The sequence below is a fragment of the Tetrao urogallus genome, assembly GCF_951394365.1.
Source record: "Tetrao urogallus genome assembly, chromosome: 9".
In the NCBI taxonomy this organism is placed as follows: Eukaryota; Metazoa; Chordata; class Aves; order Galliformes; family Phasianidae; genus Tetrao; species Tetrao urogallus.
In genome coordinates, this window is record NC_136822.1 from 4,326,603 (window position 1) to 4,354,484 (window position 27,882).

The 27,882-nt window shown below is 58.0% G+C and overlaps 1 protein-coding gene across 1 annotated transcript; it reads right to left on the reverse strand.

The window, feature by feature from the left end:
• Positions 1 to 243: 243 nt before the first annotated feature.
• KIF1A (kinesin family member 1A) lies at positions 244 to 27,882 on the reverse strand (the record flags this gene model as incomplete). The annotated part of the gene is made up of 48 exons (XM_079539736.1): positions 244 to 286; positions 808 to 926; positions 999 to 1,191; positions 1,344 to 1,490; positions 1,624 to 1,748; positions 1,981 to 2,058; positions 2,182 to 2,394; positions 2,654 to 2,799; positions 2,920 to 2,981; positions 3,111 to 3,244; positions 3,534 to 3,648; positions 7,383 to 7,488; positions 7,724 to 7,808; positions 7,905 to 7,971; positions 8,087 to 8,195; positions 9,303 to 9,358; positions 9,553 to 9,671; positions 9,820 to 9,910; positions 10,283 to 10,451; positions 10,557 to 10,695; positions 10,903 to 10,988; positions 11,068 to 11,186; positions 14,061 to 14,321; positions 15,047 to 15,184; positions 15,283 to 15,461; positions 15,752 to 15,900; positions 16,371 to 16,464; positions 16,676 to 16,748; positions 16,825 to 17,005; positions 17,094 to 17,177; positions 17,341 to 17,447; positions 17,645 to 17,724; positions 19,296 to 19,371; positions 19,515 to 19,594; positions 20,207 to 20,415; positions 21,614 to 21,640; positions 21,986 to 22,128; positions 22,316 to 22,394; positions 22,480 to 22,555; positions 22,831 to 22,848; positions 23,170 to 23,235; positions 23,491 to 23,568; positions 23,729 to 23,840; positions 24,102 to 24,280; positions 24,391 to 24,456; positions 24,819 to 24,998; positions 25,090 to 25,166; positions 27,777 to 27,882. The coding sequence occupies 48 exons, from the start codon at positions 27,880 to 27,882 to the stop codon at positions 244 to 246; spliced, it is 5,439 nt and encodes a 1,812-aa protein (XP_079395862.1).

The following is a 27,882-nucleotide window of genomic DNA, read 5'->3' on the forward strand; positions in this document are numbered from 1 at the left end:
GGGGAGGGGCAGAAGATCACATGCACACGAGAGATCCTGCCCAGGTGGGACCGGGCGTTTGCAGCTACGAACAGAAATGAGTTTCCCCCATGAAGGTGTAGATCGAGACGGATCCTTCCATGGAGCAGGCAGCTGGGGCAGCAGATGGTGTGAGAGATCGGATGTTAACATGGGGACTCTTGAGACAGAATCTGCTATCTTGATCCTGTTGGCAGACGGATGAGGTGGAGGGTGGTTTTCAGGTTAGATTCTCATCTGGGCTGTTCTCCTTCTGGACAGCTTGGACCTGAATTGGAAACCAAGACACAAAAGAAGTCAGAGATGAGGAAATGGAGATCTGTGGTATCTTGTGTGCAGGCTGGTTCTTGAATCCAGCTGGAACCAGCGGGGCATGGGGTTAACAGTGCTCGTTTGCCAGGGCTCATAAATCTCTGTGCATTGGTTCCTATTCCCCTTCTGCAATTTGAGGGGATCTCAAGAACTTCTTGACATGTTCTCAAGAAGAGCAAATGCTCCGTTGCTGCATATGGGTGCTGCTTTGAACTCGGTCCCTGTACCAGCCACAACATGGCCCTTGGTTAAGTGGGGAGGAGTAACTCCTTACAGCTATAAAGTGGTGGAGCTGAAATCGTTATTAACATGTCCCAAACTCCATCAGCTTAGAGCCCTTTCCATCCCACTCCCCATGTCTGGCAAGGAAGGACAGCAGCTTGCAGCCCAGTGACAGCGCTCAGCCGCTAGTGACCTCCCAACCCCTTCCTACAGCCCATTCACCAAAGCACACTCCTTCTGTCACCCACTCCGTACCTTATGGACCCGGCCAGGAGGGGGTTGAAGGCATAGAGCCAGTCGTGCATGTCCTTGTCACTGCTTGCCTGCAGCAGGATGCCCCGGTGCTCCGTGCACACCGCAAACGTGTTGGGGGTCTGCTAGGGAGAGCGTGGGGTCAGCACCTTGCCCCAGGGTGTTGAGGCTCCCTGTGTGAGGCTGGCACCCACCTTCAGCATGGCCTGCTGGTCCTCACTGTACTCCACTTGGGCCTTGGAGAGGTTGAGTATGGCCCTCTCCACTGAGTCCTTGTCTGAGTTGTAGATGTAGACGTATGGGCGCCTGACCACCACAAAACGTTTCACCCACCCATTGGTGTGGGGCTCCAGGAAGTGCAGGTAGCCCTTTTTGGAGACGATGGGGCTGGAGAAAGATAGAGAGAGCTGGATCAGGCTGGGACATGGGCTGCAAGGAGGTGGCTGCAGTAGAGCACTGTCACCTTTCTCCCCCAAGCCACTGGTTGCCCCCTCCGTCCCTTTGGGGAGTCCCCTCCTGGCCTCTCTGGTGGCTCCTACCTGACCCGGATCTCCTGAATGTCAGGCACCAGCTGCCGCTGAGGCTCCTTCTCATCCTCAGGCCGGCGGGACGGGGACTTCTTCTGCTCTCCTTCCACCACAGGCTCCAGGTCAGGACTCTCCACCCTGGAGGAGACCTGTGGGGTTCTAGGAGGAGGAGAAAGGATAGCGTTGGAGGAGGATGAAGAGCAGCCATCAGGTGGGACCATGCCTGAGCAGTACCGCCATCCTGCTCAGTGAACACTGGGGACTCAACACAACCTCCCGGCCACCTTCATACCTGACTTCCATGGTGTTGTAGCGTCCTTCCACCAGCGACGGGCAGGTTGAGGAGGGGGTGAGGGTGGTGACCCCGAGAGCTGACATGGACGGGTCTCTCATCAGGGTCACAGACATTTCAGACAGCTGTGGAGGAGCGGAGGTGTGGACTGGAGTCTCTGCCCGAAGCCGGGCACAGCTCTGGCCGGGGCAGGGAGAGGAACGTGCATATGGGTGCTCTGGGAGCAGTCAGGCGAGCAGAGGGTGGCAGCAGGGCCACCCGCAGACCCACCCCTGCCCTGCGAGTCCCAGTCCCCACGCGTCCCTCCCAGCCATCACCAGCCCTGCAGACCCCAGGTTTCTGTCACCGCCCCGGTACCTTGCTCTCGCTGGCGCTGATGCAGACATGGCTGTGGCTGTACTCGCGGTTGAAGGTGTGCGTGAGCAGGCGCAGGCACTGCGGGCAGATGAGGATGAGGGTGTAGGAGGTTCCTTCTTCCACCCCCATCGCCTTTCCCACCGCGTCGCTACCACCATGCCCGCCCCCCTGGGAACCTCTTCTGGCTCCAGGATGCTGTACCTTCACGGCCAGCTCCTTCTGCCTCTCACTGGGGGTTTCGGGAGGAGAGGTCCGTCCTTCTGGGGCCCCATCAGCCGAGAGTGGGGAGGAGACGCAGGAGGTGCTTCGGGACTCGGAGTCCTCGCTGGAGCACGGGGACAGGGTCTCCAGGCCCAGCCGCTGGGTTGTCTCCAGCTTCTCACGCAGCAGCAGGTAGTGCCTGGTTTTCTCCACCTGGGTGAGGGCATCCCTGCTCAGCGCCAGGCTTCCCCCTTGCCCAGCTTGGAAGCATTTTGGGGGGCCTCCCACCCCCAATAACCCAGCTGCTTATTAGCTTTGAGTCTGCAGGCACCTGGCTAGCATCAGTGTAGCAGGAACAGAGCCCCACGGCACAAAGCCAGGAGGGCTGAGAATCCTGGGTGTGTTTTGGCACCCTCTGTTGCAAAGTGTGGAATTTCAGCCCCGAGAAGCTCTTCCCAACCCAACATCTTACTTCTTGCAGGAGGCTGAGCTTCTCCAGCTCCCACTGATGGTCGAGGATGAGGCTGTCGCTGCGGGGCCGCCAGCCAGCCAGGTTCTCTTCTCCCCTCACATAGGCTACAGAGGTGTCCAATACGCGCCGGCGCCGCCTCTGCATGCCTTTGGAGACAAACACATGGCTCAGGGGACAGACACATGGCTCAAAGGATAGGAGCACGGCTCAGGCACTCACAGAATCACTCACACCACAGCCCTACAGTGAACGTGCAGGGCACCCACCTGGACTGCCAGCATCCGCCACGCGGCACAGGCTCAGCTCATAGACACCCGTCACGCGGTTGCTGTAAGCAAAGGGGGATGTCACTTGATTCTGTTCCCAGACTCTGAGGTTTTACCCCACATTCCAGGGCAGCACTGGGTGCTGGAAGCATTGCTTGTCCCCTCTCCTCCCTCCCAAAACCAGCTGGTACCTCTCTGAAGCCCGCAGGCTGCCGCTGCCAAAGAGGTTGCGGATGGAGCGGGAGGCAGGGAGCTTGGCATCTCGGGAATAGAAAACCATGCAGAAATCTTTGGTGATGACGGCAGGCTGGGTGCAGTTCTCCATCTGCAGCAGGGCGGGGAGAGAGGAGAGCAGAGGGATTGTGTCAAGGGGGTGCAAGGGCTATACGGGCAGCACCCCTGTGCTGTGCAGCCCACAGAAGGCAGGAAGGGCTGGAAGAGCCCCTGCCTTTCCCCATTAACGGGCAAAGGCAGCATCCCAGTGTCCTCCCGGGCTGTGCTTGCAAGTGGGGAGCTGCCAGAGGAACACCTCTGAGGGCTGCACTCCACCAGGAATACCACAATGGTGAGGGAACTCCCATTTGTGTTATAATGGCACAGAGATGGGTCCTTGCCTCGATGTAGGCGGAGAGGGTGATGTAGATTTTCTCCCGGTATGGGGTGACACGGTTGAGCAGCAGTGAATTGTGCATGGAGCTGTCCCACGCTGTTTCAAACTGGTAAAAAGTCCTGCCAAGACAGAGCAGAGCCAGTGAAACAATCTCCCTGAAATGCCAGCCAGACAGCGGGGAGACACCTCCCTTCCTCCCTCCTTCTGCAGCGCTGCAGCAGGCCTGCAGGGATACATGGGCATGCATGGGACATTTGGGGCCAGCCACTCTGGGGGATGCAGGCTCAAGGCAAAGCCGAGGCAGAATGGGTGCAGCGGGAGGGAGACGGGTGCCCTTGAACTGTGCGCAGGGGTTTGGGAGCACGGGGGGCTCAGCTGAGTGCAAGGCAAGGCAGGGAATGGGGGACAAAAGGACAGAGGAGGGAGCGTGTCCCCAGAGCTCAAGGCAAGCTGCCACCTCCAGCACACCCAGGCCAGCACCCTGTCACCCATCAGCACTCTGGGAGCAGCTGTCACCATTCGGGTGATGACAGCCAGAGTAGGAAGGAGAGAGGATGCTCAGCATGGAGGGACAGATCCCACCAGCAAAGTCCCCACCAGGAGGTAGGGCCCAGGATTTGGAGCCTATGGGACAGTCTCCCCTGTCCCTTGGCCACTGCCCTCTGTTCCTGCCCGCTGCCTCATTCTGTGCTTTCCATTTCTGCACTGTGCACTGGTGAGTCTGGGCAGGAGCTGGGGTGTGAGCTCTGGTGGGACCCCGTAAAGGACGGCGCATAGCAGAGCAGTGGTTGCATTTTGGGGTCTGGGCAGTACAGTAATGAGAAGGGGGAAGCAGGAGGCAGCTCTGGGTCGAGAACATGGGGGACCCCAGCATTACCTCCCCACTGCCAGGGCACCCACACTCACAACGCACCCAAGGCCACCCTGGTCCCTTTGTGAGCACCCCCAGGCAGCCACAGCTTGGCCGTGGCCATGTGCAGGCAGCCAGAACTGAGCTGCATTGGGGCCAAGAGCGGGGCAGGCTCCCGGCAAAGGGGGCTTTGGCTGCACCCATGGGTGCATGGCCATTGCCCCTGCCTGGGGCACCACGCTGGAGAGCAGCGAGTCACTCTCTCAGAGGTGTTGCCTATTAAAACCACGTGAGACAGAGTCAAAGCAAAGGATCACTTTTCACACAAAGGGCTCTTGAGAAGAGAGAGCTCCCAAGGGAGGATATAAGAGAAGAGGAGAGTTAGGGAGAGGGGGAAGAAGAGCAAAAAGCGAAGGAACGAGGCAAAGGAGAAAGAGAGAGAAGCGGGAGGGACCATTCCGAGCATGTGCACGCAAAATACCTAGTGTCATTTCCGAATGAAATGCTATAAGTGGAAGGCAACCCAGGACAAACACACACACGTACACACACAGAAAAACGAAACGTCAGAAAGCATCGTCTGGACGGGGCCATCGCGTGCCTTGCGGCAACCACTGCCCAGGATGGAGCCAACCGGGGTGCCAGGAGGAGCAGGATGGCACAAGGGTCTGCCCTGGGGCTGCTCTGGGGGCCCAGTGGAGCCCAACAACTCTCAGAGCCCATCTCAGCACCCACACTGCGGATGGAGCTGTGCCCAGACAGAATTCCTCACCAGGCACGGTGGCCATTCCTCGCTCTGCAGTGGCTGCTTCTGTGCCACTAAGCTCTGCATCACTGCTCACATTCCCCTGGCCCCCAAATCAGGGGCGAAAGATTGCTCAGGGAGAGCATCCCAAGGTTTATTGCTTTATGGATGTTGCAGCAAGACCTCTGCAGCCCCCCACCTTCCTCCCTTAATTCTACCCTCACTGCAGGACCCCTCCAACGATTTCAGAGCAGTTTCTGCACTCCTAGGGCCTGAAAGTTGCCTGCATTAAGGCAATGAAGAGATCCCCAAGTGCCCCACTGGTGTGGGATGCTGCCAGACAGACAGATGTCCTCGGTTGTCCTGAGCAGGATCAGTCTCCAGCTGCGGCAGGGAATCCAGAACCCCACTGGGTCTTGGCATACCCCATCCCTGCTGCATCCACCTTTGCCATGTATACATCACACCTACACCTGAAGGAGGGCTGCACATGGCTGCAGGGTGTGCGTACACCCAGCACACGTCCCCACACAGCCTGCCATGCCGTGCCTTCCCCACACAGGGCTGGGGCAGGGGGCCGGGACCGCATGTCCAGAGCTGGATGCCGGATAGCTGGGAGAGCAGCAGTGTGAAAAGTCGAAAAGCAAACAAAAACGGGGCGATGAGAGCGCAGGCCAGCAAGAGTGAGGAGGAGCGAGAGCACGATCCAAACAAACAGCAAAACCCGCAGGGAAGTGCGGCGTGAGAGAGAGGTGCCCAGGATGCGGGGAGGGGAAGGGGGACGTGGAGAGGGGGCTGGAAACCCAAGTGCCGCCGGCAGCGGGACTGAGAGTGCTGAGATGCGGGGAGAGAGGGGAGAGAGTGGAGGGGGTGGAAAAAAAAAAACAATGGAAACAAATAATACCTAGGCATATCCGAATCAAGAAACTGCCTGCGAAAACACAAAACAATCACATGGTTAGTGTGGGCTCAGATGGGCAGCGGCAGCAGCGGTTTGGGAGGGAAGCAAGGAAAGGCCTTGGGCACTGCACCCCAGGGCTGCCTGAGGGCAGCAGGGTCCCGGCGGCTGCCATGGAAGGTCCAAAAGGATACGGGAGGAGGGCAGAGCCAGGGCTGCTGTCGGCGATGGAGGCGGAGGGGCGGACGATAGCAAAGCAGGGAGCGGAAGCAGCCTGGGAGGAGGGCGAGGGCAGACACCGCTCTGCCTGCTGCCATCCTTGGCCTCCTGTCCCGGCAGGCGGCTGGGGTCGAAGCATGCGGGACATGGCAGGATGGAAGCGCGGGGTTGCTGCGGCGGCCCCTCGGTGTCCTGCGGGGAGCCAGCAATCTCTGTCCCCCCAGTGTGTCATCCAGCACCTGCTGCCCCTGCCATGGCATCCCAGGGGGTGGTTGGTACCCCATGGCCCCAATGCACGGGGAAGGTGGGAGCCGTGTTCCTCTCCATCAGGCTATGCTGGGGCTGCTGAGATCAGATCTGGCCGCAGCCTGGACCAGAGCAGCTGCTGACGCACATCAACACGGTCCCACAAGCCTGTGTGCCTGGGTATAACATCCACGTGGCTCCCATAAGCCTCAGCCACCCGGCACGAACCATCACAGCTCTGTAAGTCTGAACCCTCCTCACCACTGATTCCATCAGCCTCCTGCCTGGCCTCACTGCTGTCCCAGTGGGTGTGACAATGTCTGACACCTGCACGCACAGCCCGTGCCCAGGCGCTCCCTGCCTGCTGGCAGTGGGATGCAGAGTGGCCAGGAGCTGCTCCAGCAGCACTGCAGGCTGGCACCTCACAGGCAGGGCTGTCACTGACACACCAGCCTGGGGACAAGCCACAGTGGGGAGGAGAAAAACAAAGAAAAGCAAAGGGAAAGACGGTCCCACTGCCATCCAGTGTGCTCCTATGCCACTCAAAGCTCAGCATCAGCCCCATCACTCCTTCCCTGTGCCACCAACAAACGGTCACACTCTTGTCCCCACTGTCACAGTGCCCCACACTCACACACTCCAACCATTCGGTGCGGCCACATCACAGCCGCAGAGCAGGAACAGCCCCAGGACAGGTGTGAGGGACCTCGTGTCCCCCATGGCCCTGGACACATGGGGATCAGCCATGAGCATGAAGCGGCATTTCCAGCCAGTTAGCTACAACACGGCACTGAGTTGGTGACAAGTAGAGCACAATGTCCTGTCACTGCCACTGAACAGGACCAGCTCCCTGTCTCCCCCAGCACTGCAATGCAAGAGAAGCACTGGCACGCACCGGTCGTCCTGTGAGGGGTGGATGTAGCCTGAGGACAGGATGTTCAGGGACAGGATGTTGGGGTCAATAAGAGACTCATCAGCTTCTGGGGTGTTCCGGATCCGACCTGCAAACAAAGCACAGGACCCCACTCAGGTCTCCTGCCAGGGTCCATGTGTATGGTGTGCACCCCCATGTCCTGCTGGCACTGTGGTGGCACCCACAGGGCAGTCACCTCTGTACTATTGCAAGCATGATAGTAAGTGAAAACTGAATGGGATGGGAAAAAAAAGCACAGAAGCCTCTAGAGATGTGGAGGAGATTTGGGGGAACTCTTTGCAACCTTGTCTGGCTTTGCTTACCCACAACCAGCTCCCGCACTTCCTTCCAGCGGATCAGGCTGCCTGTTTCATGCACCAAGGTGACAGTGATTCTCCTTTGGATGCCCTGAAAACGCCAAGGGCAGAGAGGATAGGGTGGTGATTAACACAGCTCCTGGGCAGCGGGGCAGGAGCAGGCGGTTGGGTTCTGAGCAGGGAGTACCTGGTGGAGGAGGAAGGTCCCGTGGCACGGCATGCCTCCACGGTGATCCACCACAGCCGGGATGTAGCTGGAAGAGAAGACGGTGGGGGGACACAGCTCTGCTCATGTGCCCAAACCCACTGTGCTTCCCCAGAGGTGCAAATCACCATGCTGCCTCCCTCTCTCCTCCACCCAGGACTTACTCGCCGTTGGCCTCCAGCTCGCAGATCTCGAAGAAGACCATCAGGTCGTACTTGCACTGGCAGGGCCCAGCACTGGGACGAGTCATGGTGCTTAGCTTGGTGGCGGGCACTGTAGGGGGTGGGAAGCACACCTTAACTCGGAGGCAGAAAGGGGGAGTTTGCTGCTGAGGTTGGGGGCACACGGGAGCAAGCAGGGGGACAAAGAGCAGGCAGGGCTTGGGGACAAGCAGGGCCACTAGGCAGGTGGCAATATGGCAGGAGGCAGCACGCAGCACTACCAAAGGGATGCAGCCCCATCCTGAGCACCTCATGGGCACTTCCTCCCATTCCCAAAGCAGAGAAGTGAGGGTTCAAGATGGGGCTTTTCCTGGAACACCTGACCAACCCCAGAAGGGACAGGAACGGGTCCCAAACCACACAGCACAGCTCCAGCACCAGTGGAGCAGCTCAGGGACAGCCGGATTGCTGGCTGACATGGGACCCCTGGTGCTGGAGCAGGAGGTGGGCAGGCATCACAGCAAACCACCGCACTCAGCAAAAACCACAGCAACTCGGGTCTCAGCAGACGAAAGCAGCAGGGACTCATGTAGCCCCTGGGAGGTGACCTCAGAGCACCATGCCATCCCCACTGCTATCCTTGGCCCCTCAAGGGACAGCTGCTGACCCTGCTGCAGGCTCATGAGGGCACCAACCCGGCTTCTGCGCCTTCCTGATGGCGCGGTCCGCGGCAGGCAGGGGCGGTGGGCAGACGGGCTCCTCCATGCCACGCCGCAGGAGGGAAGTGGCGGCGGTGGCGGCCGCCAGAGCGTGCCCAGAAAGCATGTCCAGGAGTGAGCCTGCCAGCACGGCCGGCACTGGGCAGTGGGTGAGCCGGTGGGGGCTGGAGTGCTCTTGTGAGGAGGGAGGGAAACAAACAGAAAGGGCAACACAAAGCAAAGCGGTTACGCACAGACACTTTGGCACAAGGGAGGGATGCTGCGGGGCTGCCATGAGAGCAGGGGGAAAAGATGCTTGCGTCAGCCAAACACAGAGTGAGCAGGTGCCAAAGGGCCTCCGGGTGCTCTGGAGCACGACACATTTGGTGATGTCTCTGAGATTCTGCCATCCAGCCCTGCTCTTGCAGGCATGTGGCACAGGGCACTGGGAGCGGGGCATAGTGGGGAATGTGCTCTGCGACCTGGGGACCGTGGGAGAGGAGCAGGACATCATCCCCTACCTGGCTTGGAAAGTGGCATCACCCGTGGGAAGTGGCGCCGGGATGGCCTCAGCGGGCTGCAGAGAAAACAGGTGTAGATAAAAGCCACCGTGGCAAAAACTGGTCCCAACCTGGGGCCACCCACCTCCATGTACCCTCGGAGCCAGGACCCCACTGGTGCTGGAGCTGGTGCTGGAGCCAGCTGTTCCAGCCTGGCCTTGTGGCACCAGGGGAAGGCACAATAAGCCACACGTGATCCACACGCACCCACCTGAGGACGTCCTTGCAGAGGGGTGGGAAGGGGTGTTGTTGGTAGTGCCCAAACACCTCAAATACAATCGGCTGGCTCTTGATGTATTCGATGAAGGACTTGGTCACCTCCACAGCAATCTGAGAAAGAGAAAGAGCACTTGAGCACACTGTCTAGTTTGGAAAGGGATGTGATGTGCTGAGAAAGCAGGCAGAAGGAAGGTGCTGCTCTAGGGATGGGCACTGGCAGCTGTGCGGGTGAGGGGGTGCCAGAGAGGAAGGTGCTCACATTTTGGACATGGTAGAAACCCAGTGGTGGCCCTCGCCCTGTGTTCTTCAAGGGCTCCGTTGAAAAGGCCTCATCGTGGCGATGGATGAAGCTGCAAAGGGAAGGGAAGTCACGTGGGGACTGCAGGGCAGCATAGAGGAGCAGGAGTGGGAGAGAGGACAGGAACTTAGCCTGCGCTGCCACCTGGGCAGGGCTGGCATAGAAAGACACTCCACCCTGATCTGCAGCCCTCAGTGCCTGTGAAACACTCCCTTGCTTTTTCCAGTGACCAAATATGTGTCCAGGCAGAGACAGAGGCTCATCCCACGTCTTTTGGTTTTGCTTCCATGAAAGACTTGGATGGAATGGAAGCAGAGTGTGGGACGAAGCTTGCAACACTATCCCTGCTTTGGGGCAACCAAGGGAGGTGAAGGCCAGAGCATAGAGGGACACGACAGCCTGGGGGGGGTCACCATGATCTCACTTGAACTGGCAAAAGATATCCGCATATTCTGCTGAGATGCTGGAGGCTTGCAGGACGGTCACTCGAAACGTGAAGATGCTGCCCAGCTTCAGGTGGTCCAGAGCTGCCTCCAGAGGCCCATCCACTGTGGACTTCTCCGGGCTGTCCAGGAGAAGGTCCTCTGGGGTCACTGTGGGGAAAGGAGAGCCCTCAGCAGGAGGAATTGTGCTGATGCTGAGCTGCTGCTGGGGATGTGGGCTTTCTGTGCTCAGACGCCCCGCTGGGTGCTGCTCACCGGCACAGGTGTTGTTGTTGACTTCATCGGCGGAGGGCCCCAAGTCACTGATCTGCCCCTGGCCCTCAACGATGCGCAGCTCCTCCTGGGAGGTCCCCGAGCGAGACATGCCTACAGCAGGGCAGGACTCGGACTGGAACTGGAGGGCGATGGAGGAATGGGGCTGAGGGAGCTGCCACCACTGCAGCACCAAAAGGAGGGCAGCCCCAGCCCAGAGACACAGCTCCTGGAGGGGCTGTGCCCGGCCCAGACGGTACCCAAGGCAGAGCAGCTGGGCACCACCCTACAGGGTGAGACGCCGTGGTCTCTGCAGCCAACCCCATCCCAGTCCCCGCTGCGGTCATACCTTCTCAAAGTGCTGATCATCAAAGGAGATCTTCGCTGTCCCCGACTGCCGCACGCCAGAACCGTAGTCTGGGGCTTCCTCGTCGGCTGCAGGAGGAAAGCAGCGAGGTGTTGGTGGGATGCTAGGGGACACGCAGGCCGAAGCAGCACCAGGGCCAGTCCCTACCTGAGATGGCTTGGACGGCCACGCGCAGAAAGCCCTTCACCTCGCCCTTCTCGCTGACGATGGCCACACGGTGCACCAGGGGCACGGGGTACAGCAGGTTGCTGAGGTAGACGAAGGCCCTGCCGGGGAGAGAAGCAACACGGGAGCGCCGTCACCGCCTCCGCCCGAGCATCCCAGAGCGCGGGTGGCGGCCGCCGGCGGCCAGGTCCCATGTCCCATGTCACCGCTGCAAAGCAAAGCCATGAGGGGCAGCCAGGGCCAGCGCGGGGCGGGGAGCGGGCGAGCCGGCGTCTCTCCGGCCGTCGCATCCTGGGGAGGGGGCAAGCTGGGCAGAGGACTGTCTTGGCGGTGACGAGCCGGAGGATGGGGGCAGGAGGTGCCGTGAGAGAGCTGGGGGTGCTGCGGAGGCAACGGGGGGCGGGCGAGGCGAGGACAGGATGGGAAGGGAGGGAGGGAAGGAGGGAGGAAGAGGCTGGGCGGGAACAAAGGATGGGGGGAGGAGAAGGTCCTGGCCTGGGCATCAGAGCCTCTGCAGGTGAACCTGCTCTGGGCGGCGGTGGCTGGAGGTGGCTGGGGATGCTGTGAGGTGTGGCTGGTGGCATGCACGTGTCCCCACACTGTGTCCCGCCTGGTGCCACCGCGGGGTTCCAGTGTGGCTGCTGAGCTCCCCGGGACCTTCTCAGGTATCCGGGCTGGGCACAGGCACGTGGCACTCCTCAGTCATTTGGCTTCCGCTTGCTGCCTTCCTTGAGTTCACAGCTGGCCGGCTCAGCCTCTCCCTCCCTAGCTGGGAGCTGGTGACAAATGTTGGTCCTTTCTGACCAGGACACCATAGAGGTCCTTCCACCATTTAGAGGTCCTTCTAGCACTTATGTCCTCAGCAGGGATGGCTTGTTTCCACTTTCCCATGTGTCTCGAAGTGTGATGTCCTTGTGTCCTGTGGGTAGGGATCCTGAAGGCAACAGTCAGGACACATCAGCTTCAGGAGGCTCCCCAAGGCAAATGCAGATGTCTCCAGGTGGCTGGTTTCCTAAGTTCACAGGCATCCGAATGGCATCTGAAAGGCTCTTGCAGAAAAGGCCACAGCCCTGTGTTCAAAGATTCAGCCTTGCAGAGGTGCAGAGGTTCTCCCTGCTGCTGCTGCAGCTTGGGCCAACCTCAAGCCAAGGCTTCTTCCACCCAAAAGTCCGAGGCTTTTTCCACCCAAAACAACTCCAAGAGGGGTTGAGTCACAGAGTGCAATCCCCCACCGAGCATCTCTCCCCAGCTCTTCTTGTTGGCCACCAGGGCTCAGGTAGGCATGGATTTGGGACTGCCTGCCCATGAGCAATTCTCCTGCCCCAAAATCAGTGGGCAGCCCATCAGGATGAATCCGGGGGATGGAGGAGGGGGGGAAGATGGGAAGGGAAGGACAAGAGGATGGGGAGGAGGGGGACAAGTGTGTCACTAGAGGAAGGAGGGCAGGGACACTAACCACAAGATTGGTGAGGTGCAAAGATGGCATGCTCAGACCAAAGAAAAGCCTTTCCAAAGGAAGACAAAAGTGAAATAACCCCAATTTTTGCTAAAGCTTTGGAGAGAGAGAGCCAGCAGCTAAAAAACAAAAACAAAAAACAAACCAAACCAAAACAACTAAAAAAACCAAAACAAAACAAAAAACTGAAATGAAAGAAAGAAAGAAAGAAATCAAAGACAAGGATCCAATCATAAACCAATCAAAGCACACTTCACAAGAAATGTGGCCGGCACAGCTGCTGCGTGGGGAGCCAAACCCGGGGCAGACTCAAAAGAAGTCGGGAGAGCCCGAGGGAACGACCTGGGGGACTGCAGAGGTTCGCTTGGCAGGTCGGTGGGTTTGGTTTTGAGGTGCCCCCAAGAGTTTTGGTTTTGGTTTTTGGAAAAAAAAAAAAAAAAAAAAAGGAAAAAAAAAAGGAAAAAAGAAAAAAAAAAAGAAAAAAAAAGGGTGGAAGAACCCAGCTCTTTCGGTCTGAGGCTGCAGGGCTCTTACCCCACCTCCTCCCTCTCTGCCTGTGCCGCTCCATCTGCTGCTCGCACCCCAGACTTGGACTCGGTAAGGGAGAAGCAGCCCCAGCACGGTGGGGGCTCTGCCTTGGGCAGACCCCCATGGTCCCAGGAATGGGGGCTCCGAGTCCTGCTCTGAGCACACATCCCTTGTCCCCTTGGGAAGCCTTCTGCAGTGAAGCCAGGGGGCCAGCATCATCCTGCCTGTGTCACGAGGGCGTTTTGGGGATGGGCGGATTGTGACAGTTTGAAGGCACAGTTGGAGCCCAGAAACCCATCCCGATTTCTCCAAGCCAGGAGTGACCAAGCCCAGGACTGTCCTGGCATACAGGGAGGAGAAATTAAGGTTCTTTTCCCTTCCTATTCCTGCAGCTTGGGTCTCTATGTGCCCTTCCTGAGCATGCCCTGCGCTCGTAGCTACCAGCCCGTGGAGATGGTCCCAAGCAGTGCGTGGGACACAGACAGAGAAAACTCCACTTCCCAAAGAGTTCTCCTCCCCCCGCTGATCCCAAGCTCATCTCACTCTCGTGGCTCCCCCTGAGTCCCACCAGATGGTGCCAGGGTTCACAGCGACCGGCACAACCTCATTTTCCCCTACTGCATTGGGACAGCTGCAAAAGTTGTGGCCGAAGCACCACCAGGACAAAAGCACAGAGCCTCACACTCGTGAGGTCACACCTGTGGTCCTCGCTATGACGGACAGGTGGGCCCCCTGGGAATGGAAACCCGAGTGCAGGTCCTGCGGCACTCAGGGAGATCTCATGTTTTTGGGGGCTGCCCAAAGCTGGGCTCTCGCGCTCGCCCTGTGCCCTTGCTGCTGTGTTTGTCACAGCCCTACCTCGGTGGCCCCGACCCGACGGCCACCCCTGCGCCCACGGGACGCCCTGGAGGTGGGGGTCGTGCCAGAAAGCAGTTCCCTCATGCGAAAGAGCTAGTTCCTTCCCAGCATGCTCTCCTAAAACCTCACCAACCTTCCTACTAAACTGAACAGGGGGGAGCGGTCGTAAAACGGATCCCGGCCATCACACAGCGGGCACTCCGGAAAGATGTCTTCCTCCAGGTCCTCCGCCTCCTCCTCCTCCTCCTCCTCCTGCCCCTCGTGCTGCTCGTCAGCAGGCTCGGTGATGTCGGAGTCGGGGTTCGAGAAGGTAGGGGAGGGGGTGAGATCAGCCATGCGCTCGCTCATGCATGTGTTGAAAAGAGGAGAGCTGTTGCAGCCAGAGATATCTGAACTAAGGTTAGTACAACAAGATAGAAGACAGGTTAACACCAGCTGTTCCAAACAGAGAGAGCAAGAATAGGGATTTTGCTTTTTTTTTTTTTTTTTTTTTTTTTTGGCTTGGTTTGTTTTCTGCTCAAACCAAGGGATGTCAGGAAATAGAGACTTGCCCATCCGGTGCGTCTCTAAAGGGAGCCACCAATGGCTGTCGGCTAGAAAATGTGGGAAAAAAAGAGAGACCCAACAAACTGGTGCAAACACGGGAATTCCCGGCGCTGGCTTTGCAGGCAGCACAGCACAGCGGGACGGAACACACAACACAAGGCTGGGGGACATCCCACCACCCCACCACGGGGAAATCCCACTGCCGGTGCTGCTGTGGCACGAGGTGAGGCCTCCAAGGCACACACATCCGTGTGTCCTTGTTGGGCCACCCGTCCTCACTGCCGGCACCGTGCAGGAAGCACATGGAGACGCACGGCACGGGTGGCACAGACAGACGCTTGGACACGGACGCCTACAGATGTGCACACACACACATAGGCGGTGGGCACGGCGGCACCGGCGCTCCACTGGCAGCTGGCAGCCCCTGCCTGGTGGCACTGCTCCACGGGAGGCCGGAGGGGACCGGCTGTGGTGTGGGCCACGGCGGTGATAGGCCGCTCTGCCTGGCAGCAGCTCTACCCCGGGGGGACGCCGTGCCTCCAGGCTGCACATCGAAGGAGCCAAAACGCTCACCTGCCAACCAGCCTGAACCACGGGAAGCGGTCATAGAAGGGATCTCCGCCGGTCACCACGTTGTCGCAGTCCTCAATGACGCTCGAAGGCACTTCTGCTGCACGGTCGTACATTTCGCGCATCAAGTCCAGGCGCTGCCTGCAGATGTGGGCACACAAGGGGCAGTGGTGAGAAACCAGGCTGGGGCTAGCAGAGCCCTCTTGCCGAGCCTGCCCAGTGCAGACGTCCCTTCCTACCTGAGCTTCTCCAGGGTCCAGTAATGCGTTGCCCCGTTCTTCTGGTCCTGCACCTCCACAGCCACGATGGTGCGGGGAAATGGCCGCTTCTCCCGGTCCTTGGCAGCGTCGGGAGGCAGCAGGTCAGGAGGGAGAGGTGAATACAGCGTGTCTGTCAGGAGGACGAACTGAAACTGCACCTGGAAGGAGGCAGAGAAGAATGGTGATCCAGCCACGAAGACCACAGTGCCATCAGCCTGGGCTCTTGCTGTCACCACAGCACTGTGTGGGTACATGCACAGATGCATGACAGGGATGTGCTGGAGCCGCTTGCTTAGGGCTCTCTTCCCATAGCTCCCTGCCAGCACACAGGTCTGTGCTCCCTTGCTGTGGCAGCAAGCAGCAACACCACACGTCCCCTAAAAACCCAAGCAATAAGCACCCAGCAACACCACGATGGTGAGACCCACCACTCGCAATCAGCACCCACCTTTTTCTTCAGCTCCACACTGATGGCGTTGGCTTCCTTGAGGAAGATGGCATTGCCCCAGAGCAGGTCACGGAGGGAGGTGAATTGGTACCACTTCCACTTCCTGAAGGCCCAGAGGGCGAGCTCGAACTCCCGCTCTGTCCACTGCACTGTGGGAAGGACACAGAAGGATGCTCACCACACACATCCTGGTGCTGAGGCTGGGCGAAGGATGCAGCATGAGGTGTCTGGGTGCACTGCTTTTCTTCCCATGGAAGGCATCCAGGCCTCACTGCAACACCTGCTTTGCCATGCGGAGAAGGAGGAGTGGAAGGGCATGGAGCGCAGCAGTGGGCAAACTCATTGCAAAATTGCTCCCAGTGTCTTCATACTGGCTCCCCGAGGCTCTGCAGCCAGATGTCGCAATGGAGTTTTTTGGTCTTCACTCTAAAATCCTTCCTCCTACCAGTTCTCTGGATGTTTTTTATTAATATCTCCTCTAATGGCTGAGAGGAGGGAGGTGAAGTTGAGGCTGCTTGGAGCACACCAGCTGCCCTCCCAGACCTATCTGCAGAAACATCAGCTCATCCTCTCCTTCCACCCAAACTTTTCCATCTCTCCTTTGCCACTCAGCACTCACCTTCATCTTCAGGTTCTTCTTCTTCCTCATTGGCTTCAGGGTAATATCTAGAGTCCATCTGCTTCTGCAGAGCCTCCAGTTTGCTCTCGTAGTCCTAAGGGAAGCAAGGAGAAGAACGATGCAATCCACAGGATACAATCTTCATCACCCTTCTCTCCCCACTCCACGTCCATATTGGTAAGCAGTCCCAGGAATAATGATGGGATGATGGATTCGTCATCGTTCCAAGATGCACAAAGCTGCCCCATGCAAACAGCTGCCAGGCATGGTGGTGCTGGGACAGCCTAGAAAGCCTGGCCACTTACCAGCCGCTGCTGCTCCAGAAGGTAATTTGCCTCCTCCCTCTCCCTCCGGTACTGGTCCTCCAGCTCCTGAAGCCTGGAAGGAGCAGGGAAGATGGAGATGACCAAGCTGGGCTCCTGCCCTCACCCTCCTCCCAGCCCCACGTGCCCACCTCTGCTCCATCTCCTGCTTCATGTCGATGCCCTGCTTCTCCAGCAGCTCTCTCTGGGCGAAGGCCCAGTCCACGGGCTCAGCAGGTGTCTCAGCACACGGCGTCCGCTCCCTCTCCTGCCGGGCCTGCTCGGGGTGGTTGAAGCGAAACACGTGGCTCTTCCCCATGATGATCCGATTTCCTGTGGCGGGGACATAGAGCTTGAGTTTAGTGGCAGGGATGGCCGCAGTGCATGGAACTGTGGGCAGAAGCGTCCCCTGGGGACCCACCTGAGCGCAGGACGCTGGGCTCTGTCACCTTTTTGCCATTCACGTAGGTGTCGGCGCCTTCACAAGGCTCCAGGGTCACAATCACTGCGTGACAAGCAGCAGGTGGAGGGGCAGCCTGGGCCTCCAGGCATATCCCCACCATGAGCAACGGCTTGGCCAACCTCACATCAAGCCCCAAGCCCAGGGCAGGACCCCAGAATGAACCCGGGCAGACGGAAGCAGACAGAGCCCCTCAGGACATCAGTACCTTCACCACCGGTCCTCGTGTCACTGCGGAAAAGGCAGTGCTCTTCCTTGATGAAGTGCCCACTGAGAACAATGTCCTGCCTCTTCTCTGCATCTTCCCGGCCAACCCTGTTGGGGAAAAGGCAGCTCAAGCCAGCTGCATCTGTCCTCAAACCAGCTCCAAAATATCCTGCTTTGGGCTTCAAAGTACTCTCTGGACTTGCATCATCTAGCAGGACTAACATCTCTCATGAGATTGCCACAGACATACATGTTATCCATTGCAGCTGTACTGCTCATATAAGCTCAGCAGACCCAGCCCTCACCTGGTTATCCCGTCCTTGATGTAGTAGAGAAGGCACTCAGACATGAGCGGGTCTTCATTTAGGTTGACCAAGTGGGGCGTCTGGGGGACACAAGAAGGAGTCACCAGGGTACAGCGAAACCCAAGCTCACCCCCCAGCTCCTCAACCTTCAGCCTCCATGACCATCCAGTCCTGTGGCCACCCTGACCCAACCTAGTACCAACAAAACCAGGGCTGGACTCCACTGTGAGCCTCCACCAAGCCTCCTCACTTTGCTCTCCCAAGGGTTGAGTTCTTGGTGGCTTTTCCCTGGCTGCTGGGAATATTTGGAATGCAAAAAGGCCCAGCACAAGGAGTCCTCAAATGCAGGTGGCCATGTCTGCACTCTCTGTCCTTCCTCCTATCAGCTCCCTCCCATGATTTCCTTCCCACAAGCCATGACCACTGTGCACTTGATGAGAGGGAATTTCTGCTTGTCTCATCCCACTGCAGGCTACTGCAACTGCACCTTCTGCCAGCGGGACAAGCTCTGAGTTTCTCAGAAAGAGGAGGATAAATATCCTATCAGCCTGTGGGCACTCCGCATGCAGAGGTGTCCCCAGCTGGATAAACCAGGATGGGTGCAAGAGACTCACAGCAAACAGGACAGGAGAGCTGGAGGTGAAGGGAAACACAGGCTGTTCTTCATGGCGGCTGGCAGGAATAACATACCCTCCAGATCCTCTGGGTCTGAAACTCTGAGGCTCTTTTGGTTTGCAATTTTGCTCCAGATTTGCAAGATTTGGACAAATTGTCACCCCAGTGATGGTGTACAGCAGGGCAACAAGCTCTGGCTGTGCTTTGCTCACAGAATGTTTTGCACACTTTTGGAGCTAGCGTTCCTCACCAGCAGCTGGAGAAATCAGAGAGCTGAAGAAAAGGTTGGCACCAAGAACACCACAGCAAGGCCACATGAGGACCAACCTGCTTTGGGGAATACACCCCCATGCTTCCCACACACACATCAGGGGGCCTAATGGGCAGCGGCTGAGGCAGGTGAAAAACAAAGACGGTGGTGTGAAAACTGTCACAAGAGCCACATCAGGGTCCCAAAGTGCTCATCACCACCTGTCCCAGCAGGGGCTGGGGGCAGAGCCTGCTCTCCTCACCCCGTGGGTCCCATGAGGTATTTGGGTGGCGGTGAGGAGCTGCAGCACTGCACTGGCAGGGCTCGCTGCCAGATGATCTGCTTGGGGCAGGGCCAGTGTTTTGCTCAGAAAATGCTTCCTGGGATGCTGTTTAATGCTATTTAATACCGCTGCGCCTCCGTTTCCAAGCAAGGAAGGCTGACAGCAATATCAAATGCCCCAGGTGTTAGCAGCCGACACCAAGAGCCTGACACCACAACTGTCACCAGGGCTCCACGGTGTCTCTTGAATGGGGGCTGTTTCTTCCATGTGCTCTGTGGCAGGGAATGGCTCTTCTATTTACCTGTGCACTTCTATTGCAGCAACTTGTGGCATATAGACAGAGCAGGGCTGGCACCGAAATGTGCATTGCAGGTTCCAGAGCTAACAGTTAATGTCTCTGAGAGCCCCCTGGAAATATCTGGGGCTGGCTGGCACAGATAGGCTTGGAGGGAACTGCATGGGTACCACCTGCCCGTTTAGCAGGGAGAATTAGAGGATCCTACCTTTTTTGGAGAGAAAACACCCAGGGTACCTCCGTCCTCTCTCATGGCCACCCCCATCTCGGCCAGCAAGGCTTCCCTGCAGGAAGCAGAGCCTGTCAATACAGCCCTGGCAGCCACCCTGCACTGCTCCCTGCGTGCCTCCTGGGGATGCCTCATGCTCGCCAGGCACAGCTGGAGCCCATGGGAGTCACCAAACTGCCCCCATCCCAATCCACCCACCTCTCCATCCGGATCGCCTCGGTTCTGCGCAGCTTCTCCTCCCACGTTTCATTCAGCTCAGCAATGATCTTCTCTGTTTCCTGGTGGGGTGAAGGAGGCTCAGCGTTTTGGGCATTTGATTGGGCTCAGCCATGGAGCTGCCCCACTTTCAGCCTGGTTTTGATGGGCTCTGCATTCACTCACTGCATCTCACAGAGCAACAACAGTTCCAGCCCAGCCCCACCACAGCAATCCCACTCCTCACCCAGTGCACCTGGCAGCTCCGGGTCCACAGAATCACAATGACAGAGACATTTCAGTTGGAAAAGGCATTCATGGTCACCAAGTCCAACCACCAACCCAACTCGCCATGTCCCATCACTAGGCCATGGCACTTGGAGCTACCCCCCATGGCTTCTCAACACCTCCAGGGGTGGGGACCCAACCCAACACCTAACCACCCTTCTGTGAAGATATTCCTTCTGATACCCAGTCTGAACCTTCCTTGGCACAATCTGAGGCTGTTTCCTCATGGCCTGTCACTTGTCACCTGGGCAAAGAGGCCGACACGTTCTCCTTTCAAGTGGCTGTAGAGCGACGAGGCTACAATTCAGCATCCTCCAGATTGCACAGCCCCACTTCCCTCAGCTGCTGCTCTTAACTCTCGTTCTCTACACCCAGCAAACAGCGGGTACAACAAGCCAGCCTCCTACCTTGAGCCTTTCAATAGCTTCTTCGCTGCCTGGAGCAAACATGATGCGCTCATGGAGGCTGGCAACAGAGGCTGCGCGGCTGGAGAGAGCCGACAGGGAGGAAGAGGGGCTGATGCCAGCAATTGCGTTGGTCACTGTGGAGAGATTGTCATGGCGTTGGCTCAGCTCTGTCCCAATAGTGCCATTATTGTTCTCAAAGTCGGACACATCTACGGGTGGGGAAGGAGAGGGATGGGCCAGGGGGAAGACACATGGACAGGAAGAAGGAAGAGAGAGAGAGAGAAGACAGAGACGAGAAAAGCTGTTGGAAAAAAAAAAAAAAAGAGTGGCAAGAAGAAAGGCAGAAATTAAAATAAAAAGGCAGAGCATTGGCAGAGCAGATCAGCAGCAGTGCCCTGGGGCCACTGTCAGAAGCAGCTCAGGACCAGTCTGGGAGCCCTTCCTGGGCTGCTGGGGATGCTTTTTGATGACACGGTGCCTAAACCACCTTGTCCAAGCACATGTAGCATCCTGCCCCACAGCCCCAGATAAGCTGGGCTGGGAGCGAGGGGAATTTGGGGAAAGCAAGGAGAGCCAGGAGCCCCCACCCTACAAAGGGGACAAGGAGATAGGGACCTGTGTTCAGACTTCACTGCAGCCCAGCACCTCAAGCATCAGCAACCACCAGCTGCTGGTCTCATCTCCCAGCAGGATGCTTGCAGCTGCTGCTGCTGTGCAATCCATGTGGACATGAGTCAACATCCCTTCTCTGGGGATGCTGGCCACTCCAATCCTCCCTGCCCATAGGAACCAGCCAGCTTCTATGGAGAGAACCGTTCCGTCTGCCCAGGCACTACCAGGAGAGATGGTGTCACCCTCTGGCTGCTTGGGGACAGAAGCCCCATTACTTGGTGAAGTCTCCACCTTGAATTCACCCTGTTCCTCTGCTGTCCCCAGGATGATCCTCAGCAGAACCATTCTCCGAGGTGTCCCAAGGCCACCCACATCACACCATGCCTGCCTGGCACCGGTTTGCCCTGGGAGCAGAGCCCATGCCTTCAGAAGCAGTGCCAGAAGCAGCAATCAGCCCAGCAGCAGCAGCAGCAGCAGCAGCAAGGAGAAGCATAGTTACAGCATGGGGAAAAGAGTCCTTGTGGTGACTGTAACACCAGGTCCCACCAGATGAATTTGCAGGACCTCACACTGCACTAAGTGTGCCCTGCACAAGGGAAGGGCATGATGGCAGTGCAGGGATACCCTTGTGCCAACCATTCCTGCGGGAGAGCACTGGGCTCTGCCCAGTTTGCCCTTTGCCAGCGCCCTGGGAGCAGCTGTGGGAGCTCTTCCCCATGCTGCACAAATGCTCCTTGGCACAGCCTACCCAAAGCAGAGAAGCAACACAGAGTACCAGTGACAGGCAATACACACATTTGGATCCTCCCGCAGCAGGGTGGGCTAAGAGAGAGAGACAGCGGGGGAAGAAGACAAAGAAAACAGAACAAGAGTGGGTTCATCTAGGTAGGATTGACAACAGCCTGAAAGCACGGGGAGGAGAGGCCTTGGGGCCCCCAACATCATCCCAGGCAGTGGGACACAGACTGTGGGGTGAGGAGGGCTCTGGAATGGCATATGCGGGGCTGGTCACAGATGTCCCAGCAGGGTGGTGACAAGGAGGGGACGTGCCATTCCTCACAGTGAGGTGGGCAATGAGATGGTCTGAGTGTGGAGCAGGACACGGGGCAGCTCTGGGAGCATCCCCACAAGATCCCAGAGCCTGGCTGTGCGCGGCGCGGTACCTACTGTCAATGATGTCCCCGAGCCCCTGGGCATAGAGAAGGTCACGCAGGCGGGCCACCTCGTCCTTCAGCTCCCGGATCAGCTTGTTGTTGGGGTCCTCGTTGATGACAGCATTGCAGCGGATCTGCTTGGCGCGGTCGGCATATCTGGGGAGAGACAGGGCCCATGAGAAGGGTGGCTCGGCCAGAGGACCCGTGGCAGGGCATTGTCCTTCTTGTAGGGGCCTGCAGGCAGCCCTCACCTCCCCCCTGCTGAAGGGAAGGGACTCAGAGCACGAGGGAGCAGCTGGTCTTTGGAGACCTACCCGACCCCGGACCTCCTGCCAAAGCCTACCTTAATGTGCTGAGCGTCTCATCGTAGTTGATGTCAGCAGGGCTGAGCGCAGCGACCATGGCCGTCCTGGAGTTGCCTCCTGTTCAGACAGACATAACGTTTCAGTGAGCTGTGGTCCCCCCCAAGCCATACTCCCCAGACCCTTCACAGCCTTGCAGCCTCACCCAGGTTCTCCCTTAGCAGCCAGGTCAGCACTGAGTCCCGGTATGGGATGAAATCTGTTTTCTTTTTCTTCTTGTTCTGGGGAGAGGGAGCAGAAGGTCAGGCTGTCAGACTGCCTGCTCTCCTTTTTGCTGAAATGTTCAGATCCCGCCTTCAAAATGCACTGCAAGGACTAGGAGGTATCTAACAAGAGTCATGCATTGGCCAAGATGCTGAGGGATCGGCCTAACCCACAAGAGAAGCGTGAGTCGGGTCCATAGTGTCTCACCCCTACAGGGCTCAACTCATACCACCACACAACCCACTTCCACTCCTCAAGAGACAAACCCACCCAGCCCCATCAGAGCACGCACCTTATTCGGCCCCGAATCCTGCAAAGAAAGCAGAAAAATTGTTTAGCTCTGTTGCAAATAGAAAGGAGCGGGGGAGGGAGGTGACAGTAAGCTGCTCCCCATCTCTTCACCCAGCATGGGATCCCAAGAACGAGCTGGCTCCAGCCAAGGGGGCTGGGCTGTGCAGGATAGGTTGGGATGTATCTGCCCATCCCTGAGAGCTGGGAGTCTAGGTTCTGCATCCGCTTTGGAGATGGGAGCTTGGGTGCTTCATATCTGAGAGCTTGGGTGCCCAACCTTCCTTAGAGATGGGAATTTGGGTGCTCCATGGGGCTGTTTACCCATGCTCAGGCTACCTACCATTTCAGCCAGAGCAGAGATGACTTTTCCCAGTGTGGTCAAGGACTTGTTGATGTTTGCTCCTTCCTGATAGAGAGAAAAGCCAAAATCATTAGACCCTGTTTCAGAGCAGCCAAGGAGGATGGGGAAGCCCCGGTGCAGGGTGTGCAAACAGCAGCTGGTCTTACTGGGCAACCAGCAACTCTCAAGTGGAGCCTGTGGATCCTGCTTGACCTGGCACTGGGCAACTCAAAAAGTGTCAGTGTCCAGTGCAGTGTGTGGGAGAAGGACAAGGAACACTTGGGGATGAGGGGCCTGGCACCATCACCATTCCACACTCACCTTCAGCCTTGTGCCCTTCGCGCCGGTTGAGTCAGCTCGCTCACTGCCAGCCAGGTCCACCAGGCTGATTTTGCTGACCTGCAGGCAGAGACAGAGCTGACAGCTGTAGCAGGCTCGGCACATGTCCAACACACCGGTACCCAACACCCAGCGCCTTCCCAGTTGCTCTCCGTGGCCAACAGTGGCACAAAAAGCCCTCGCTGTGTCCTCTCGGGTTTCCCAGGGGCTCTGCTCTCACCTTCTCAGTGGTGATGTCCGTCTCGGCATCGTGCCGCTTCTGGGTGAAGATGATATTGAAGACAGCATGCGAGCGACTGCTGGTCTCATTCATGTTGGTGGCAGCCACCGTGCTGTGGGGAAAGGACAGAAGGCATGACACTCCGCAGGGGATGCCAGAGCGGTGATACTGGGGACAATTATGGGGCAGTGCAGTCAAGGCAGATCATATCTTGCCTCCTTTCTAGAGAAGCAGAGAGGCACCAACCTCTCACTCTGCCCCCAGCACCAGGGAAAGCTTTTCAGCCAACTTCAGCCCATGCACAAATATCTTGATGTCCCTAGAGGTGCCTGTAAGCTCTTCAAGTCCCAGTGCTCTCCTTCACCCCACTCACCGGGCCTTGTTCCCCGAGTCCATCAGGTCCTGGATGTCGTTGTAGGAGGTCACGGCCAGCTTGGAAAGGTCCTCCACATAGGGACCCATGAGGGGGTGCTCTCTCACCCGCAGGTTCCCCTTGTTCTTGGGGTTCAGGAGGTCTCTCACCCGCTCGCAGTAGATCTCCATGTAGCTCACCTGGGGACAGCATGCACAGGGCTCTGAGTTTCACTTGGAATTAATGACGTTGGTACATGGCCAACTTGCAGGGCCTCCAGCGTCCCACTCCCAAGAGGAGATGTGCCTACCTCCACGGAGTAGGACATGTTGTCATTGGTTGTGTCATTGATGCGGGAGAAGAGGTCCTCACACAGCTGCAGAGAGAAGAATTGGGATGCTCAGCCCCGGGCAGAGGGATGCTCTGCAGTCCCCGTGACCCACAGATCATCTCCCTGACTTGTCCCTCCCTCTGACTTCTTCCTTGGGCATCCTGCTCAGGTGCGAGACAGTTTTTCAGGTTGGGTATTAGGAAGGATTTCTTCTCAGAAAGAGCAGTGAGGCACTGCACAGCTGCACAGGGAGGTGGGCAGTCACCATCCCTGGAGGCGGTCAGAGCTGTGGAGATGTGGCACTGAGGGACGTGGGCAGTGGGCACGGTAAGGTGGGCTGGGATTGGACTTGGGACTCTGAGGGGTCTTTTCCAACCTTAATGATTCTATGATTCACCAGGCAGTACCTGTGGGATGATGCCTTGCTGGTCCTTCTCCTGCTTCCCCATCATGGTGTAGGATTTGCCAGCACCAGTTTGCCCATAGGCAAAGATGCAAACGTTGTAGCCTTCGAAGGCATGCTGCAACATCTCCTCGCCGATGTCACGGTACACCTGCTTCTGAGATGCATAATTGATGTCTGCAGGCTGCGGAGAGGAGGAAGGAGAGAAGGAATCAGAGAAAGAGGTCATCCTGCTGCATCCCACTCCAGCTGGGCTCGGGCCCCCTGCTGCTTACCGTGGTGTGGGACCAGTAGGAATAGTCAAAGCTGAAGCTTTTGGGTGTCTCTTTGGGCTGCTTCGGGTTCAGGATAGCTGGGGGCAGACAGAGAGAGATGTGATGAAACCAGGTGGCAGCACCACATCCCACAACCGAGTGGGCTGCAAGGGGCTCATTCCTATATCCCCATTGGGATGGAAACTGGGGACAGGCAGGAGGGCAAAGCCTTGTGCGGGTGAGCGCAGTGAGGGGGAGCGGCTCCCTCTATTGGGCTCCCTCCTGCCCCATTACACCGTGGGGACAGCTCAGGGTCACAGCCCCGACCCCCTACAGCCACCCTCGGGGACTTGGAGCAGTGCTCCCAGCCCCCTCCTGCTCACTGCTTTATTTTGGTACCTTATCCTCCCTGCAGCAGCAGGGTGATTAATGCCCTGTGTTAAACCGCCAGCAGAAACAAGAGCCTGCTTTTTCCCATCCCCTGGTGAAAAGGATGTTGCCATGGAAATTAGAGACTGCATCACTTCTCTTTCTCACTTGCTCGACGCTTTTTTTTTTCTTTTTTTTTTTTTTTCCTCCCCCACCCCGTGGAGTGTTTATGATGCTTTTTATTTTCTTCTGAAATAACCGACACTCATAGAGATGCGTCAGAAGAAACCCAAACCAGGAGGGCAGTCACGGGACGCAGCGCTCAGCAATCGCCGCTGACATTGAGATGCCCTTGCAACATGCGCAGGGCTGTGTGGGGAGGGGGGGAAACAGCCCCCAGCATGGGGCACCCAGCCCCCACGAAGAGCTCTGCCAGCATGCAGCGGTGGCAGTGGGACCACAGTGCTCCCTGTCACTGCTGTGGGGCTGGGAGCTTACTGAGCAGCTGGGAGGGGGCTGCACAAACCATGGTGGGTTCTGCAACCCCAATCGCAGTGGGTTCCGCAACTCAAATTTCAGTGGGTTCTTCAGCCCAAACTCCAATGGATCTCCCCCAGGGTGGGATGCCCCATCGCCATCCCATCGCCCATCCGCCTGCCCCACGCAGGTGCCTGCAGCTCTGCCCACATGGCACAATCACCCCAAGTGCTCCAAGTTTGGAATGGGGTGAGAAAGCACCCAGTGCAAACATGAGGACACCACAACCACTGCTGTGCTTGATACAACCCAGGTCCTAAATTAGTGATGAAGTCTTCTCATGAACAGCGGGGTCGCTAGGGAACGGGCTTTGCCGTACTGAATTGGCAGCGTGTCCTTGACCTGTCACCACAGAGGTGACAAAGGAGGGGTCAGGACCAAGACCTGCAGCGAGAAGGAGCTGGCACGGAAAGGACGCTGCATGTCGCAGTGCTGTCAGTGCCGGGCGCAGGGCTGGGAGCAGCGGGGATGGCACCAAGCAGCTCTGTGTGTCCCAGCTGCAGATACCCAGCTGGCGGGGGGGGGCACGGCCCCAGCATGGCCAATGGCTGGGAAATGGGGAAATGCACTGTGGCTCTGTGGGTCTCCCATCCTGTCCCATCCCCAAAGCTGAGATGCTCTCCATGCCCCTTTTTTCACCCTGGTTATTTACCACCGAGGAGATGGACGTGCTGGATGTTCTGGGAGGTCTTTTCCAACCTCTATGATTCTATGATGGGGAGAATAAGGTACGGGCAAGAGGGAGGAGGAGAGCATCTGGAGATGTCGCTTATCTTTGTCACACATAAGTACTGAACTGGACAAAGCAGAATGAAATTAATCCCCATATTTTGAAGCCCCATGTTTTGCCATGACAACAGAGATGTCAGGCCTCAGGCTGGGATAAAGCTCCAGAGAGCAGACATCAGTGTGGGGAAGCACCTGGAAAAGCACCGTGGGCGGCAGTGCCTGCAGGGCTCCTCCAGCCCCAGCCCGTGGCCATTCAGTGCCACGCCGCCCTCAGGAATGGCAATGGGCTGTGGGAGGGAGGCCGGGGTCCCCGTGGCAATGCTGCAGTGGAACAAAGCAGCAGTGTTGGCAGGCAGGGTTGGTCACCGTGAGCCAAGAAGTATGAGGGAGGGGGGCTGGAAATTGGGGAACAAGGGCTGCGGGAAGGACTGGCTCCTTCGCTCCCATCCCCCTGCCCTGCACCCAGCAGGGCGCGATGAATTCCGCTGAATGAGTTATGCAGAGCGCAGAGCCGCGCCGCTACACCATTCTGCAGCTGACCCTGGGGAGGGGGAGAGGCTGCGAGAGGACCTTCCGCCCCACCAACCGCATTCAGCTTTGGCCTCGCTGCCGGGCAGGGGCTGCCCCAGGCCGTCACGCTCCACCGGCGAGAGGGGCTCAGCACGACTCCGGGAGCAGCGCGGCCCCACACAGCCCCCCCAGTGGGATCAGCCCATGCTTTGTTCATTCATCGCCTGACGCCGCGGGCGAGGAAAAGCTCGCCGTCAGCAAAGGGCCGGCGGGAGCTGCACTGCCCACACCGGGACCTGCCAGACGTCCCCACACGTCACGCTGCAGCGTCCTTTGCTGGCGGTGTGTGCCATGGGGGTGGCTGGCACCGGCTCTGCCAGTGACGCAGGGAGCTGGGAGTTATTTTAGGTGCTGTCCCATCTGCATGCTTCCAGAGCCAAAGAGGAGGGATGTAGGGCACCGTTTCCCCACCATCGCATGGTGTCAACCCCTGCTCTGCTCCCTGCAAGCCGTGCAAACCCCGCTCCCGCAGTTGCACGCGGGGCTCACGATGCAGTACTCACTGGTGGTGCTTCCTGACATCTGGATGATGCATTTGGACTCCCGGCTCATCTCGCGGGAGTTGAAGGGCCGCACGCGCACCGCCACTTTGACGGACGCTCCCGCCAT